This window comes from Polypterus senegalus, chromosome 12 (genome assembly GCF_016835505.1).
Source record: "Polypterus senegalus isolate Bchr_013 chromosome 12, ASM1683550v1, whole genome shotgun sequence".
Classification (NCBI taxonomy): Eukaryota; Metazoa; Chordata; class Cladistia; order Polypteriformes; family Polypteridae; genus Polypterus; species Polypterus senegalus.
The window spans coordinates 163,523,179-163,541,808 of record NC_053165.1 but is presented as its reverse complement, the minus strand read 5'-3'; the positions used below and the strand labels follow the sequence as shown (position 1 = coordinate 163,541,808).

Sequence of the window (18,630 nt, the reverse complement as noted above, 5' to 3'; positions counted from 1 at the left end):
CTTCCTGTTTTAGTGTTTGTATCATTTTATTCCATTTCTTTACTCATTAGGAGCTAGTTTATTGCAGACTGGTGCCCACATTAGTTCTGGAGAGAAGCCAACCGGTGAATTGGGTGCTAAGCTGAGAGAAGCTGCTGCTGTCTGCAGAGTTTGGAACAACGGTGGCCACTGGCAGGTTGGCAGGGGTCTCATCTGAGGTTACGGGAGCGGGCCTAAAGTTAGTGTGACCCATCAGGGTCAGTATCTGTGCTTATGGGAGGACTAGATGTTTCCTTGTTTAGTTGTTTTTCACACACTCATCTTAATGGATCTCTCTTCAAATTGACATACTGTTATATTTGGCTCTCATGCTTTTAATGAAATGGTTTAAACTTTTATTTGTTTTTCCAAAGGCAAACAGCATCACAGATACCTTATGAGCTTCATTTGTTTATTATAATGGAGAAGCACACAAAACAGAAACTTGGTGTGAGCCCTGAGACGCAGGGCCATCTTAACGTATAGCACTGGCCGGGGACCCCAGGAGCACAGGGACCCCCGATGTTTCTGACACCTGTGTACGATTCTGTTTGGCTGTCAGAAAAGGGGCCACAGCTCAATACTTAGGGGCCTCTGATGCAGTTAAGATGGTCCTGCTGCGTCACATTATATTTTAGCCAGGGTTCCTCCTATAAAATATATTTAAATTTCTCTTTTCTGTCTGTTTAACTCTTTTTTCATTACTGCTCATTTGTTTCTGTTAATATTGTTCTGTCCTATTATGTTTTTGTAGATACATTTAATGTCTTATTATTTTTCATTTATTTATTTAGCGTCCATTTTAATATCATTATGTTCCCTGTATTTTGGGGGTGGAGCCCCAGAGTTGGGACCACCCTGTCCATCACTGTTAGGGACCGCCCCTAAACTCCTCAAAGATGGCTGGGCAGTGCGTCCAGTGAGCTTCATTTGTATCTGCTCTGGTGAACTTCAGTCGTATTAATATGAGTTTTGTATTTTCTTTGATTGTATCTACTAGTTTTGATTTCTTTCTGGTTATTGGATTCTGGTTTTAGGACATTGCTGTCTAGGATTGCCTTTTGATAACTGCTTTTAAAGCCTTAGGTGTGACCAGGTGTGGGGCCATTTAAAGCTTTGTAGGTTATTAGTAAAATTTGATATCCAATCCTGTAGGACACAGGGAGCCAGTGAAGGCTGTTTGGTGGTCTGTTTGAGGACTCTGGGAGCAGAGGTTTGAACCACCTGGAGCTGTCATAGCAGATTAGAAGGAGCCCCTGCCAGAAAGGGTTCTAGTAGTCCAGACGGGATGTCATAAAATCACAGAGTGTCTCAGCATCAGAAAAGGAGAGGAACAAGCGAACCTGAGAAATGTTATGGAGGTGTGAGAAAGCAAGTTTCCTGATGTGATTAATGTGGTTAGAATAAGAAAGGGAGGAACCAAAAATGACACCTAGCAGAAGGTAAGGTCTGATGATTTGTTTATCAAGAGAGACTGAAAAGGCCTCGTTTTTGTTAATGTCAGTTTTAATTCTCCTCATTTGCTTGTAATCATGAATCTCAGTAGAACATCAACACCTACAGCTAATCATTTTGACACCTGGAGAAGGAGCACTCAGTATGTTGTCCAAGGTCATCACCTCACTCTTAGAAAAGCCAATTTCTAGTGACAGACGCAGACTCACAGGCCCAGCTCCGTGTTTATTGAGGTCAGCTGAGTGTTCATAAAGTGAGGGGACCTTCACATGGAGACCTCAACTGTCAAGGTGTTCAGGGTGAAGAGCGCCCTCTGTCTGCTTGTTCATTGATTATCCACTCTGGAGTGATCATGTGGAGTCTTTAAAAGCTCCTTCACATCCTACCCATTGTTATGTCTAAGTCAGAGTTCCTCCGATACTTACATATAAACTCCTTTTTAAGCTGTTTCTGATCATTTATGGTTCTTCAATCATTATCGATTATGTCAGTATTGTTCTTCATGTTTCTGCTTTCTGACGGTGTCATGTTTATGTTTACGCTGACCTGTCGTAGTCCTCACTTGTACTGCTGATGGCGGCCATCTTGAGATCTGCTTCATGACGTCTGAGCACACAGTCAACGAAACTCACACTGGGATGTCTGCTGACCGCCATGTTAACTCATCTCGAGGACACCGGAATTCTCCTCCGACACTTCTTCTGTTTTCTCTTAAATAGATAGATAGATAGATAGATAGATAGATAGATAGATAGATAGATAGATAGATAGATAGATAGATAGATAGATAGATAGATAGATAGATAGATAGAAATAGAAAACAAAACTATCTATCTATCTATTAGCTTCATTATTTTGCACTATAGTTTTATTCTCATCTTTATTTCGATTTCTTTTCACCTCCCTTCACTCAAAGGTGGACACATTCAGCTGTTCCCCTTTCATTAAGGATGCCATCCTGGTCAGACATCCACTTTCCTCTAAAGCTTTTCTGCCACTTTAATGTCCAGAGCTGATTGGTTGATGATTTGAGGTCAGGCCACCAAGCTGTCACCCCCGTACCCATTATGGCACTCACAGGTGTCACCAAATCACATTATATAACACAGGGACTAAAATTCAATGACTGCTTTTTATTTTTCTTTCATTTTTATTATCTTCACAGCTGAATTGTTCTCATCAAATTCTCTTTTCATTTATTTCCGCACAATTGTTTCATATTCTGGTGAAACTGTCGCTCGATCCAGAGATGCGTAAGTGCAATTTTCATTACTCTCCAGACTGCCATCCTGTAAAGAGAAAAGAGCAAATCGGTGAAGCCTCCTACAAATTAAAGAGTATTCATCTTTCATTTATTATTCGAAATATGCATTTTACAGACTTGAGGACTGTTTTGTATTTCAGTTTTCCATCAGTATTTACATCACATGTTCTCTTTGTCCATAACTTCTCATAAACTTGACCTCCTCCACAATCGCTCACCGACTGACTCGACAATCCAAATGAATCAGCCGCCCACCCGATGTCGGCCGTGTCCCCTTACAGCTCATTCACACCTAAGCGTTCTTTACAGCCTTTTAGCACCGGACCAGAACGATGCCAGGCTGCTTGAAACGTCACTTGCCTTTGTTGTCAACGTCACTATTCAGACCTAAGTGCTTTAGCAGTGAGCCCTTTAGAAAACTGCCATCATGGATGTGCGTCGTTCTGTCTTGTACTGACCGTCATTGAGGAACAGATTAAGGTGCGCAGCTTGCAATCAAGTGACAAGAATTCAATAAAAGTATAATTGTTATACATTGACAGTAGTTTTAATCAGGGTGAAATGTTAACAAACAGACAGAGAGGGGGCACAGAGCTCTTCCTCATAGCGCCAGTTGAGACTGGCATGAGCTCGTCACGCGTTTCTGGATTTATCGATAATATTGAGTGTGTTGAACTGAGTGTTATTACCTGTTTTAACACTGAATACTTCAAATGTGTCAGTGACACTCGTAGGCCACGATGACGACTGAGTGACGAGGAGCCTCAACTCCATCCAAGTATCTGAACCTTTTCTTTGGATGGAAATTTGAGAAGATGGAATGAAACGGTCATTTTAAATTTGACACCTGTGAGGCAAATAAGAAACACCTCATAATGTCTGATCTGCTTTACCATCCAAGTCTGAGCCATCCATTCTCTGATCTGTGAAGTGCACGTTAGGGTCACGTGGACCGGGGCCTATTGTGACAGAAGTGGCGACACTGAAGGGGTGCCAGTCCATCACAAAGCACCAACTCGTCAAGCCAGGATTGTCAGGAGCCTGGAGCCCCAAGTGCCTGTCAGACCGATGTGCTAATTTCAGATTCATCACTCAATCAGCCGCACACACTCGCCATTGGGAAATGGGAACACATTTTAGCTTCCGTCATCCAACCCCAGCAAAATGGGTTCACCCTGGCATGCGGGGAGTCTGCACGTTCTCCCAGTGTCTGCGTAGATTTGTTTTTCCCAAGAAAGTAAAAGTAAAAAAATAGAAACGTGAGCCAACCTTTCTGCGTCCTTTGAGTTTTCCATGTTGCTGATTTGTCTTCGAGGCTCTTCTCCTGTCAAACAAACAGACGTGTAGTCAAAGTTTAATAAGCACACGGGACACAACAAGGAGAGCGGCCAGCGCTGTCGGGTTCGGTCCTGGCACCCCCTGTGGCTGCAGGTCTTCATCTCGACCGATTTGACAATCAGTGAGCCATCGCGTTACCGTTAATTGATCTCACTGTTTAATTAGCTGACATTTGTTCCTCCTCTTATTCAGATAACAGCAGTAGTGTGAGACTGACATTTGTAAGAAACTGCCTGAAATACCCGGCGGTGTCCGGGAGGAAAATAAAATTGTTTGTGAAAATATAATTAACAAAAACACAACTTTAAAAATAAAAATAAATGAAAAAACAATGAAGACTCACTAATGTCTTGTATTGTTCACTGAAGTGTCTCGTTATACACGATGTGTTTAGTTTGCCATCTTTAGCCGATATCTAAAGGTTCTTAGGCGTTGCCACCGTTGAACATAAAGTTGTCCACGTGAGACGCAGGCCGTTTCTAGATTGACTCCAGCAATTTTCAATGATGGTCCTTGAGATTTATTAATCAATATGGCGAAAGTCAACAGAACTGGAAATTGTAATTTGTTTAAATCAAAAGGCAAATCTGTGGAATTCTGGGAATGAAAACATCTTCTGCTTTTGAACAGCCAGTTAGAACTGATGCTCCTATAATGTTGTGATATACATTTTTAACATAAAGTCTTGTTAGCTAAATTTGACCAATACTTTACCTTTGATTTTGATAACTTAATTACAATTAGATTTTTATGATTATGAATGCATTAAAAAAAACTTCCTAGAACTTTTTTACGAGAAAATTGTAACACCAATACGTTAGCTACGATGTTGCGAAACAAATGACGTTTCCTTTATTAATGAATAAATAAAAATCACCAAGAGAGCCGCTGAACCTATAAAATATCATAGACAAAAAATAAAATTGCTTACCTATCTTACATATAATATAATAGATAAGCCAAATTCAACAAAATATAATTGCAGAATACATTCAATGTGGTGTACAAATGATGGGAAAAGCGAAGCCTTTTCTAAGGTTTTTCACAGATTAATTTTTGTGTAGTAAGACGTTTTTACAGAATTGCAGAATTTTTGATGACAAAAAAAGTCAATTAAATGAATATTATTATTAGGTTGATTTAATTGTATTACCACTACAACATTGTTACAATAAGAATAATGCAAGATGAAGATCTAGTTAATAAAAACAAACATTAGACGACAAACAAATAACACTACAGATTTTTCAGGATAAAACTGTCAGTTGCTTTTACGGAGCACAGCAGAAACGTTCAGAGAGTTGACTGGATGATAACAGACATGCGAGACCTGCAATTGTTACAGTCTGCTTAATATGTGAGATTTCAAAAATATCGTCGTCACGTTAAATCCTTAACTTTGTGTTGTTCTTCTCTTTTTAATTCACTTTTTATATTGAGTTGCTGTCTTTCTTATTGTCCTAGGGGGTAAAATCCCCATTTTGGAATTGCGGACACTTTATTAACGACAAGCTATAATCGATCACTTAAATGCAATGAACTGTAAACGACTCTGGAAGGCAATTTAGTTAACCACCTCTCATTCTGTCTCTCGTGTGACCTAAACACACTTGTGCAGTCTTTCTTTCTTGTTATCTAAGTCATTTATTAATTCAAATTGATCAGACAATTTACAAATTAATATTAAAAAGACTGGAGACACAAAGAGATGGCACAGAAAAGCACGAGAATCAAAGCTTTTAGGCAGAGCCATCCATCGCCAGGATCATCTGCGTGAAATATCCTGCGGTCCAGCAGCCCGTGTTAATTTTTGACATAATAAATGGTAAGTTGGAGAGGCCAGGAGGGGAATTAAATGTCAGAGACAGAATTTCACCAGGATGGTGGAGAGCGCAACTCTGTGTCAGTCCAACCCCTGAATCTGAAAGCCGCCCAGGAAAACATCCTTTACTGACATTGCTGGTAATTTTCAGCAGGCTTTCTAAGGCTATGTACATCCAGACGGTGCAATCCATTTATATTTTCTATTCCATTTGCTTCTGTTATTAATAATTCAGACTTTTTACATTATTTAAAATAAAACTCTATAGATGAGTTTACTTTTAGTGTGCCAGTCTTTACCACACAGACCATGTGGCCTGATGCCATTTACTGTTTTCTTCAACCAATAAGAGCTTGTTCAAATTTTATTTCTTTTTTGTGTTCACATTTCCTATAACAGTAAACGTGATTTAACTCTCTCTTATTTTGGGTTCCTGGAGACTTCCATGTTGTTTTGGTGACCCGTTGCCATCATGTCACATCTTCATGCAGCGTGCAGTGGATTGAATAAACATTCACAAAGCTCCTTAGTTATCACTGTGACCAGTAGGGGGCGTCACAGCATCCCAAACAACCTCACAGGCACAAATGCAGGTTTATTTATACAAATACCTTACAAGAAAAGGCTTCTTCTAAGTTTAAACACAGCACAGTTCTCCTCTTCTCTCTTTTTCTTTCTCCTTCCATTCCACCAGGTGAGCTTTGTCCTTTAACACCCAACTGGATGACGTCGAGTGGCTTCTTTTATCTCAAACCCAGGCACACTTCCCATGCTAGTTCATAACCCATTGAAAATACTTGCAGGTCAAACAGAAGCCCCACAAAGTAGGAATTACTAATCCCAGCAGCTCCCTCAGGACTACAGGTCCCAGCATGCTCTGTGGGTGTCCATGTTGGAATCCTAGCCCAGGGATGCTGCCCTCTAGTGTATCGGGGAGCATGTAATCCTGATAGGTTGACCCCCAGACCTTACATCACACTGACGTCCCAGCTGCTTATTGTTCCTTGATCATTTATATTTAATTTGTAGATTGTGTTGTCTTTCATTTCTATCTCTTTATTTATTTTAATCGCTGATGGTGACCTTTAGCTTTGTCAGTAGAGTGTTCACATTTGATTGAATTTATTATAAAGTTTCATCACTTGATGTTCAGTTCCTGCCAGGCGTCCACTGCTCTGACCACCAGAACTCACAGTCGGTGGGTTTGAGAATGTATTGATCATTCCATATTGTCAATGATAAGTCAAGTCAAGTCACGTTGGGGAGCTGGCACTGGTACAGCGCATTGCCATACCCATCACATGACGAGACAGCTCGGGATCCCGGTTGACAATCCCCCTGGCAGACACGTGGTCCAGTCCGACTCTCCAGAAATGACCCTCTATTTGCCACAGTCAGGTGTTATGTGGGCGTCCCCTTGGCCTGGTCCAGCCACTCGAATCCCCCACAATGACAGTCCTGCGAGCTGATCACCCTCGAGGAATCACTCCACATGGCCGTAGTGCCGTAACTGACGCTCCCTCACAGTCCCACATTCGGGACTCCATGAGCAACACAAAGTCAAACCAGCGGGATAACAAAACAAATCAAAAAAGTCAAAGTAACAACAAGAAAGGACGTGAGGGCAGATGGTTTTAGCCATTACAGGTTATTGAATGGCTCACCCGATGTGTTCACTTTGTTTTCAGCAGCCAGGAAGGGAGAGACATTGAAATTTGGGGAATGTTTTATAATTCCAATGACACATCCGCCTTCCTCTATCAAAGTAAAGGCGTTTACAGTCAACACCCCACGTCTGTGAAGACCCCCACAAACTGAAGGGCACCTCAGGTCGGGGTGAATTACCAGCAAGTCGAGGTCAGTTTTATCTGAAGATCACTGAAGGAGAACATCTTAGAGAACCTCAAATAAAATCAACAGGTGATAAAGCCGCCTTACCTTAGAAAGATGAAAACTGCAACCGCCAGCCCAGTGAGGACAAGAACACCCAGCACAGCGGACCACACCAGACTGACGGCCATGCCATCTGGAAAAGAAAAAGCAACTGAATGACGTTGTGCTGCTGTTTGATCTGCTCTTCACCATTCATGTGTAAAATGTGAAGCACCACAGACTCCTTGATGATTAAAATTAGCAAAGTGCACAAGATGACAATCCTCTAAGGACCCTGCCTGTGCTTGGAGCTCGACATGCAATTCACTTTGAGGCAAAGCAAACCTTCAGGGTTCTTTATTGAAATCTTCCACTCCTTGGCAATCTGTCAAGTGGAATAACCTGCTCTTCAAACAGCAACAGACAGACAGACAGACAGATCTCTTGAGAAAGCCGCTTTGCTTTTCTGAATATCTTAAGCTACGATCTGCACTTTAGGATTGTCAGTAGCTGGCATCACAAATGAAAACAATGAAGTTACTTTACTGAACACAATGGCAGGTTTCAGTGGCGCTAATGCAATGACAAAGGTTTCTCTAATAACCAAGTAGCATTTAAACTGACGAGTAACGATGAGCTAAGAGAGCCCAGCATGAGAACACGGAAGGAATGGCCGCTGAAAATGAGGCTTTACAGTCTGATGAGAAAATGAAAATAAAAATCAGTCACTGAAGCAGCACTCACACGCAGTGGACTGGCTATGTTGTTAAATCAGTTCAACTGTAATAACATTAAAACGGCTTTGATTGCTACTATACTATTATATGTATATTAAACTGTATATATATTGTGGTGAGCAGCTGGGGGTAATACCCAGCTGGGACGCATAGAAGGACTGGAAGAGGGATTGCGCCTTCTCCGGACCACGAGGGGGCTGCCGCCCTGGTTGGTATGAGGACCACGGGAACAAAGCATTGAAGCTCAACCCAATAGGGGCCCGTGGTCACCGCCAGGGGGCACCCAGATTCCTGAAAGGCCCTGGACGTCAGCACTTCCGCCATACCCAAAGGTGCTGGCAGAAGGATTTCCAGGGACACCCAGAGTGCGGCAGATGTTCATCGAGAGGCACATGGAGCACATCTGGGTGGAAATAAAAGAGGCCTCTCTCACCATTCGTCAGCTGGAGTCGGGTGGAAGAGGACAGAGCTCGGAGGAGAGGCATCAGAAAAGGCCTGGACTGAGGGTGTGTGGTGCAGGGGCACTGGGTTGTGTGCAATACATTTGTAAATAGCGAAATGTATAATAAACGTGTATGTGGTTCTGAGCCATCGGTGTCTGCCTGTCTGTGTCCGGGTTGTTTCCCAATATATTTATGATGTGAATTCCAATAAACCTATAATAAAGTTATGACAAACACATACATTACTTCTGAAATTAAAAAGGCATTCATACCTGAAAGTTACGCACAAAGAGATATGATTTATACATTTTAAACAAAATTGAAATATAATTCATCAGTTAATCGCTAAGCTCCATCCATGAGCCATAACAGTCCAGCTAGACAGCCAGCCACTTATTACAACTGCAAGATATGATGTGTGAAAAATTCAGATTCTAACACTTAATATCTTTAGTGCAAAACTCAGTCCTGTGACATGAAGTGGCCTGAATGTCATCACATTGTATGCTTTGTATTTCTCTTTCTTCATTTATTTCAGGCCTTCACATCCCTTGACGTCAGAGATTCTCACAGTGTGTCACTTCAGCCCTGACTGAGCTCTCACTCCGCACACCACAATGACACTAAAAACAACAGAAATCACAAAGTCAGACTCACTCAGGGTGCTCAGGTTGAATTCGGGGGACCTGATGTTTCCGGTCCGGCAGGAGTAACTACTCAGGTCGTCTCTCTGGATTTCAAGCGTCTCTGAGGTTCCATTTAACTGTTGGCCATTTCTGAACCAGGAGATGGTGCTGTTTTCGAGACTGCAAGTCGTTCGGCACCTCAGGGTCACCGGGTCTCTTTCTTTGATCTCCTCCATTGTTGCTTCAACTATCAGACCTTCAGAAAATTAGAAAAAGGAAATCATTCAGTGTCTGTCCTCATGTGTTCTTATTAGCAGACATTTCATTGTCATCTGTCTGATGATAATGATGAGTGCTCAGTGTCCATGGAGAGAAAAGCAACTGAATGACACCTCAGTAAATGTAAATGTTCTACAGTCGACATGACGGACTGAGGAGAAATCACCTGAGAAGAAACCTGTCCTGCCAGAGCCTTTCACATACTGAGTGTGGGTCAGAGACCATTAGTAGGAAAAGGGGACAAACATCAACCAAATCTACCAGAGGCCATCATTAACGGGACTGCACTGGACTCATAAAGACAAGAAAATGAAGAGGATCACAACAGCAAAAGGGAAACCAGTAGAGATAATAAATGATGGAAGATCAACTGAATTACTAAACATATTCCATCAGAAACACAGTCAATATCAAGCACTGGTCCATCACAGGACGCACCTCACAATCACCAGCACTCTCAAATCTCAAATAACAAGATTTAAAAAACTTGTAGATACTAAAAATAAAAACATAAAACATTCAGAAACTCCATAAAGCCAGTAGATGAAGACTCCATTTCAGCATTTTGGTTCTTTTGACCACGAGGGCACATTAAGTACAAATCTCTCACACATTCCTCACCTGTGACTGTCACGTGGACTCCTGGTATTTGTGTCCATATTTGTGTCCCCTCAAATCTAAACTTGTAGTATCCGCTGTCCTCCCTGCTCAGGTTGCTGATCTTCATGTCACACGTCTTTGTGTTTTTGTTCCCTAAGAACTGAACTCGCTGTCTGTGACGTCTGTTCACGTTGCTCTCTTTTGTATGATACACAGTTATTTCTTCACCGTTAACTGTCTCATTTTGTTTTGGGCCACACAGCCATATTTCATTTTCAATAGTAACACATGCTGGATGTTTGTATTTACAGCTGATCGTCACAGTTGATCCCTCAAGTGCGCAGATCGTCATCGGCTCATAAGTGGCTCCCCATTCACTCAGATCTGTAAAACACCAAAGTGTATAAAATGTGAATTCTGTGATTTTTACGACAATCCCCAATGACTTGACAGCTTCAGTAACGTAAGAACACTCACAAACATAAAAACGCTGTCACCGCTGTGACGTCTCACGCAGTGTCCAACTTACAGTTTAATTCACACAAATTCTCCGCTGTTCTAACGCCTAAATGTCAGTCAGATGTTTCTCTTTCGTTCCTCGTCTCTTAATTGTGTTTACCTCATCTGTTGTTTTTCATAAGGGTTTTGTTTTTTTATTGTAAATTCATTAACTGACGTCAGTAAAACTCAAAAGTTACTCAAGTATAATGAGCCCAGGTGCCTGTTACAGACAGATAACAGAATCATTTTAAAATATTTGCTCTCTGTTGCCCTACGCGTCTCTCCAGTGCCTTTCCTTTGTAAACGTCTCTTCACCGACGCTCCTCTTCTCAAGTGTGTCCCATAAGGCCTGCGTCTCGTACTCTTTCATTATTTTCGACTCGCCTTTCGCGCCTCCTGTCCGTTTTCTTACTCACTGTCTTTGAAGTCGACTCTCTCTGCGTGGCTCACACGTCTTTACTCCTCCTCGTGTGTCTCACTTCCTCATCCATCGCATCACCAAGTCAAACTGACCAATCACATCAAAGCCCAAACACACCAATCAGATTGCTCTGAGAATCTGGACACACAGACCTTAGCGTTTTGAATACAGTAGATAAGAGCCAATCCACTTATTATTATCTTTTTTAATTTTCCTTTGATATTCTGCTGCAGTGCCAGCCGTCACGACCAGAGCCTCTCTGTCTGTCCACCAGACCACCACGCCTGTGTGATTTCTAAACCCACCATCCTCTGGGTGGATGTAACGTGATGTCAAATGTTCAATCTCGTCTTCTGTTATCACGTGTGCTGCTCCACTCCGTCTTCAGGAGGCGACTTTGACTGCCCTGCTCACATGTAGGACTCCTCTTATGACACCTCAACGCTGCTCTGTGGCCGATGGAAGGTTTTTAGCCTAAAATACACAAAACCTGACGTGGATGTGTCGGTCAGTGAAGGGGTCTCTCTGTGTAGGGCATTCTGGGATTTGCACCTGCATCTCTTCTGTTAAAATCATTTATTAGAATCCAAATTATATGGCGGAATTAAAATCACAAAAAACGAGTCGGACGCTTGTGAGGAAAGTAAAGGCCCGGCAGTGTCGGCAATGAGAATTCACTTCAGGAAAGAAAAAACGAGAAACTCACCATAAACAGTCAGAGTGACAGCTGATGACTTTGCCTTCCCAAGGATGTTGGTGGCTTCACAGTGATAAGACCCGGTGTGACTCTCGTTGAAATTTCTGATGTTTAGTTGTTCTCCTGATCCAACATGGCCGCTGTTCTCCTTGACCCAGGTGTAGCTGCTGGGTGGGTTTGCAGAGGCTCTGCAGTTTAAAGTCACTGATGTCCCTTTCACTATGCAATTGGTGGGATGTCCTGTGATTTCTGTATTCATGGGGGCATCTAAAATAAAGAAGGACAAAGCAACAGATTAGTGAGAAATGGAGCTGCCAGTTCTTGACATGTCAGGATTGGTGCTTTTGTCACATGTCCCCTGAGGTGGGTTACAGAGAAGGTGACTCGGTGGTCTGCCACACAGCAGCCAGGCCTCAGTTTGATGTCCCTGTTGTGTTCTCCTTTCCTCGACACTAAATGTTCGATGGAGGACTCGGCCTTCGATGGACGCCTGTCTTGTTCAGACCTCAGTGCTGTGATGGGCTGCCTGCCTCCACCAAAGACAAAGCAGTCGTAGAAAATGGAAGGACAGACACAACTAAAGACAAGCAGGAGTGCCAGACGCTGATATTCTGAAAATCAGGTCAGCCATTTTAATTATCAAGTATCTGAAACTAAAAGAGAATTCAAAGAGATAAGAGAATCAGACCCTTCAGAAAATGAAGAAACAAAAAAGCCATTCAGTCCCCTCCCTGGTGTCATTTTATTTACATGCGTTTTCTTATCATTGGTTACGTCTTAACTCACTGCAGTGACTCTGCCGTGTGTGTCTGTGGACAGAAAAGGAAAAATAAAACAGAAATTCTAATCAACACGAGGCCCGCGGACTGTGAGCCCCCCATGAGTGGGACAGACCAGTAGAAGTGACCGTCATGACATCACAATTAATGAAATTCTACAGTCAACGTGAAGGGTTTGGGGGAAATCAGCTACAACGTCCATCATGAGGGTGCCATTTATAGACTGAGTGTCCAGTCAGCGTCCATCACTAGCAAGGGGACAAAAGTGTCAAGAAACGCCACCAGTGGTCCTCGTTAATGGAGATACACTGAACAAAGAATTTAATGACATTTATATGATTACAACGGCAAATGGAAACAACTGGAAGTAAAACAATGAAATAATCTGCTAAACATGTTTAGTGCAAAGTCTATCAAGAAGAATGAAGTGCAACACAAGTAACAAGCCTGCAGTGGGCAGACGTCCACCTGAGGACACACTCAGCCACTGGTCACACTCACTCACGCCAGGCCAGTTTAGAGTCAACGATGAACCTGACATGCTGGGCTGGGGGCAAAAAATTAGAGAAAAGAACACAAAGGGGTCCAGAAAATGGAGAAGGTCCACACGGACACCAGGCCTGAATTCTGGGCCAGCGTCTTTGGGCTGTCAGCTGTGAAGTGAAATCCACACACACATTCCTCACCTGTGACTGTCACGTGGAGTCCTGGTATTTGTGTCCATATTTTTGTTCCCTCAAATCTAAACTTGTAGTATTCGCTGTCCTCTCGGCTCACATTGCTGATCTTTATGTCACATTTCTTTGTGTTTTTGTTCCCCAAGAACTGAACTCGGTGACTGTGACTGTCGGGTACTCCCTGCCCATTTTTAAGATACTCTGCTATTACTTGATTGTTAGATGTCTCATTTTCCTTAGGACCAAACAGCCACATTTTCTTGTTAACAGTAACATCTGCTGGATGTTTGTATGTGCAGTTAATCCTCACAGTTGACCCATCAAATGCGCAGATCATCTTTGGTTTGTATTCGACTCCCCAGTCACTCAAATCTGTAAAGCACAAAGTGTACAAAATTAAAGTCTGCCATTTTGAGTTCAGTTCACAATGATAAGACTGAGATGAAGACGCCTCTGCTCTTCTTCATCAACCTTAATAACATTCACAACCATAAAAACTAAAGATACAAAATGGCTCACGACAGGCGGCTGACAGCCCTGACTTTACTGCTGAGTCTCCCCAGTCTGACGTTTCTCTTTCCTCCCTCCATTGTGTTCACCTTCATTGTTCTCATATTCAGCTCCACTCCTCCTTTCACCTTTTCATGGGGGCTCATGGTGGTCTTTTGTACTTTTCACTTTTTCTGCCCAAAGCCCAGAACACCAAACTTCTAATTGTTTTCCTATTCCATTTGTCAAACATCATCACCCCGTCATGTTCCATAATCACTTGATTTACAGTTTTATTAATTCTGTTACTGCTGGCCATTTTGTTTTCTGTTCTTTCAGGTTGAAGATGAAGGAGGACCGGCCATGAAGTTCATCTCAGTGTATCAGTTTCATGAGGTGAGCTGGCGTCTGAGTGTGTGTGAGGGAGTGTGTGGTCACACGTACATGTCGGAGGATCTCCTCATAGGCTCGACTGAGGTTTGTGATGACCTGGTGGGGCGAGAGGGGGTGCTGTCGCTGGCATTCACGTCTCCTTCTCTCGCCGCGGCGCTGAGAAACCCCCCAGTGATGACACTTAGCCCCGCCCCTTCTGGTCTGTGCAGTGTAAGAGGCCCGCCTGCCCATTTGCACTAAGAGTGATCCAACAGATGGAGCTCCACTCATGATCCTTATGAGAGATGAATGTTGTTGTGTTGAACGAGAGGTGTGATTGTTCTTTTCATTGCTGTCATTAAACAGGAGGACTTGGTTGGTGTCCCCACTTTTCTGCAGGTGTCCACAGTGTGCAGGTGAGAGACTGGACAGTTCTGGCAGGTTTCTCTCTTTTTAACTTTATAATAAAGTTTAGTGAGCTTAGAGGAATTTCAAAGGTTTGTTAATTTTTCTTTTGTCCGTTACTTTGACTGTAACTGCAATTTGATTCAATTTTAATTTTTGCGATTTCAGATGGTTTTACAGACTGTGATAGAGCATTCAAAACACACTACAAATAACAGACCCATCAAACATGAAGTTATTAGAAATATGAAAAATGTGCTGCAGCCATAAACATAACACTTATAAAATCAGATTCTGCATATAACGCTTGAAACATGAAGCCAGCCTTTAGACGACTAATGATTGATAGAAACTCAAGGCCATCCAAAGTGTGAGACCTCTGAAGGAGACGATCCATAAGAAAAGTCGAATTAAGGAAACGTGTCAGCTTTTGGCTTCCTTTAGGTTTGACTCGTGTCTCTGGTTGGTGATTTGGTTTTTCTGAACGTCAGGCGCCAGTAACTTCATTTACAATCCTCTTCTTCAATTCGTAACTGAAATGGTCAGACACCACAGCCACACTCCAAATTAAAGTCTGTCTGAATGGACTGCCATTCTGTTCAATCCAAACTTGACAGCGACATCCTGCTAGACCCCAACAGGCCCTCAAGACCCTCTTGTTGATCTGCTCACCAAACTGCGATTGTCATACCTGACATCAACTACAGGTAGCTGTCAACTTAAGACCACGTTGGGTTCTGACAGACCTGACGTAAGTCAATCGGGACATAAGACGGACTGGTGTGTGGATTCAAAGCTGAGCGTACGAGGGGTGATCAAACAATATGGTGAATGTTTAAATAAAACGTAAAAATGACAGTAAAAGACGCATTGAAATCAATCCTCCTCAAAATACTCCCCCTCGCTTTGAACCCGCTTATCTTATTGTTTAAGTCCTCTTTCATGTGTGTCTTTAGCTCTGCTGTCGTGTCTGCCTGGATGTCCTGCACGTCAATCAAGATCCAACATCAAGGTGATGATGATGATGGTGTTTTATGGCCTTGATGGAATTGTAGAAGATGAGTTTGTACCCAGGAACACTAAGGTGAATTCTAAATATTATAAAAGCTTATTGGAGTGTTTAGGAAATGATGTGAGAAATGGGTGAACGCTATCATCCTCCATCGTGACAAGACTCTGTTTCAAACATTACTTCTGGTGCAGTAATTTCTGACATTCACAGAAGAGGACATCCAGAATGGCGTCAGAAAGGGACAAGAACGACGAGATAAGTGAGTACAAAGCATGGGGATTATTGGCAGTGTGTCTTTTACTGTAATAATGTTATTTTTTATTTAAACACTCACTGTATTGTTTGATCACACCTTGTATGTACAGTCCTGAGTAATAAAGTCCCTTAAGTCATATTGATTGTTTTAGGTCCCTTTTAAATCCTCATTCTTAGCACACGGTGTAGATTTTCTATCATTGTTTTTTGTAAATTAGTTTGTGTTGTCATTACTGTTGATCACATGGGTGCCTAACCTTTGACATCTCAAATCCTTTCTGTGTCGTGTTGTGTTACTTCATCAGCGTGCGCCTCTCGTGGTGTTCATTGTGTTAACTGTGAGCGGAGGACTTGTGCTGGCAGAGTCTGAGCGCTCGTATGCTTTCTGTTTTAATATTTCAGCCTGTTAATAATACACATTAACAGATAAAGGAGTTCAGTGGGGTTTCATGACCCCTTCATGGCGGCACATCGTGAGTCACAACTCAGAAGCTGTGGAGGTTAACGGGATTCAAAGCCACAGCACAGCAGCCCAGCGCGTGTAGTGATCACCCGTTACAATGGAATAACTGAAAGTCACAGGCCATGGCATTCACTTCCTTTCCTCCCTCATACTCATTGAACTCCTGCATTTCTGTGTTGATCTCAATTGACTCTTTTCCTGTAATTGTAAGACAAATGTAACTGAACTTAGTTGAATGTAACTGAGAAATGTAACTGAATGTCGTTGAAATATCTGCAGGTAATAAACTGAGATCGAGATGAATGAGTCTTGGCATACGGAGCTGGCGTGGTGAACACTGTCATTTACCAGTGAGACGCCGTAGCGGTCATAATTCGAATGGTCGTAAGACGCACAGGCCAGCGTCTACCTGTATTACTAAACAAGTCAGACTTGGCGCATGCAGGAGTCCATTAGAAAATGGCAGCACCTTCTATTAAAGCTCAATGTAAGCAAACAGCTTGAGCTCTCCTAATGACCTCCTGTTACTGAGGAGAGACCCCATAACTGGAACTCTGAGTGGTGTTATGACCTGAGGACAAAGACAAACTATAAATGAAATGGAGTCTGGTGACGCTGTGGACACTCCAGCATCAAAGAGGAAAACTGAGGGACACACAAAGAGCACAAGTCAGAGTGGAGGACGACACTTTCTGCTATAATAATAATCTTCATCTTCTTTCAGCTGCTCCCGTTAGGGGTAACCACAGCGAATCATCTTTTTTCAATATGATATAATAATAATAATATTTAATAATATTATTATTATTATTGTTCTGTAGTTAAGTTCTGTGAGTGCTAACCCTTGGCAAGGGTGCTCAGAGCTGAGAGTCACGTGTGCTTTGTGCTGACGTGTGCTTTGCAAACGCTAGAGTCTGTTGAGAGTGTTGGTTTGTTCTGTGGTGTGAGATTTACATTAAAAAAATACATTTTGCTCTTAAAAACTTGGGTTTTGGTTGCCTCTAAGGAACCGTGTGGGAATTTTAAAGCTTTTTTCCCTTTAGAAGGGTTTTTTGCTTTTTTCGCCGCACAAGAGCAAAAGTAGCTGGGTGTTTGGAAGTGCGCTTGGAAAAGTTATTTGTACTTGTTCTTTTCTTGTTATCTGTATTTGAATTAGCATCGAGGCGGCAGGGTAGAAAGCAGCAGTAACTGATATCGGCATTTGTAAATAAATAACCGCGTCGTCGTAACAGCGATTCCTTAGTTTAAAGGAAAAGAAAAAAAGGCCGCGGCTGACTTCAAAGCAGTAAAAGGTGGAAACTCAGTAGTGCGCAGGTAAGCGGCCTGCGTTAAGACACCGATCAGGCACAAGGAGCAGTAGGAGCAAATAAGGTAGTAAAGTTTTATTTATTTGTTTATTTTAGATTAAACAGTCCTTAGCGTCCAGAGGCAGAACAGTTAAGTGGGCGACAGCGTATTGGTTCATAATACGGGGGAATACAAACAGTGCGAGTGAAGAGCTTATAAGTAAGAAGAGCGCAAAGCTAGAAGAGACAGAGAAAAGTAAAGTTAACCTCATAGAAAGGCAAACAGCAGGCAGCTGAGAGGGAGAACAGTACAGGAGCTTAAGGGGAAAAGGTGTAAAATATCTGTAGCAGATCTTAGTGTTACCATTTAAGTTAAGGAGCAGCTGAAAGAAGAAGAAATTTAATTTTAAGAAAAAAAAAATATATAGTTAAGGCAGCTTAGTAATCCCAAATCAAATTTTAATAATGAGGCCAGTGCAATGCAAGTCCTGTTGGATGTTGGACTTTTAGATGATGGTTTGGAAGAGCCAGTTGTCTATGAGGGCTACATCTGCAAGAGATGCCAGCTGATCCAGCACCTCGAGCTCAGGGTCGCTGAACTGGAGGAGGAGTTGGCTGACCTGCGTTGTAATAGAGAATTGGCGGACTTGGCCCAGGTGTCCTTTAGAGAGATAGTGTGCACCCCTAAGGTGGCGGAGGAGATTCCAGACCAGACAGGTAGGAATAGGTGGGATCACGGTCGCAAGGCGTAAGGTAAAGGGTGCACACTGTCCGGGGGCATCAACCCCAGAATTAGAAGTGTCTAACGTTATCATGTCC

At 42.5% G+C, this 18,630-nt stretch overlaps 1 protein-coding gene across 1 annotated transcript in view; it reads right to left on the bottom strand.

Annotated features, from left to right (window-relative positions):
• Window positions 1-2,644: 2,644 nt before the first annotated feature.
• LOC120540550 (B-cell receptor CD22-like) overlaps window positions 2,645-18,630 on the bottom strand; it is a 31,779-nt gene continuing 15,793 nt past the window's right edge. Inside the window, exons 2-9 of the mRNA XM_039771388.1 lie at window positions 16,622-16,723; window positions 13,539-13,901; window positions 12,083-12,340; window positions 10,476-10,838; window positions 9,607-9,831; window positions 7,836-7,923; window positions 4,007-4,061; window positions 2,645-2,762 (exon numbers count right to left, since the gene is read on the bottom strand). Of these exons, the coding sequence (XP_039627322.1) occupies window positions 2,670-2,762; window positions 4,007-4,061; window positions 7,836-7,923; window positions 9,607-9,831; window positions 10,476-10,838; window positions 12,083-12,340; window positions 13,539-13,901; window positions 16,622-16,723 (1,547 nt within the window). The 3' untranslated portion in view covers window positions 2,645-2,669. The remainder of the gene's footprint in view (window positions 2,763-4,006; window positions 4,062-7,835; window positions 7,924-9,606; window positions 9,832-10,475; window positions 10,839-12,082; window positions 12,341-13,538; window positions 13,902-16,621; window positions 16,724-18,630) is intronic.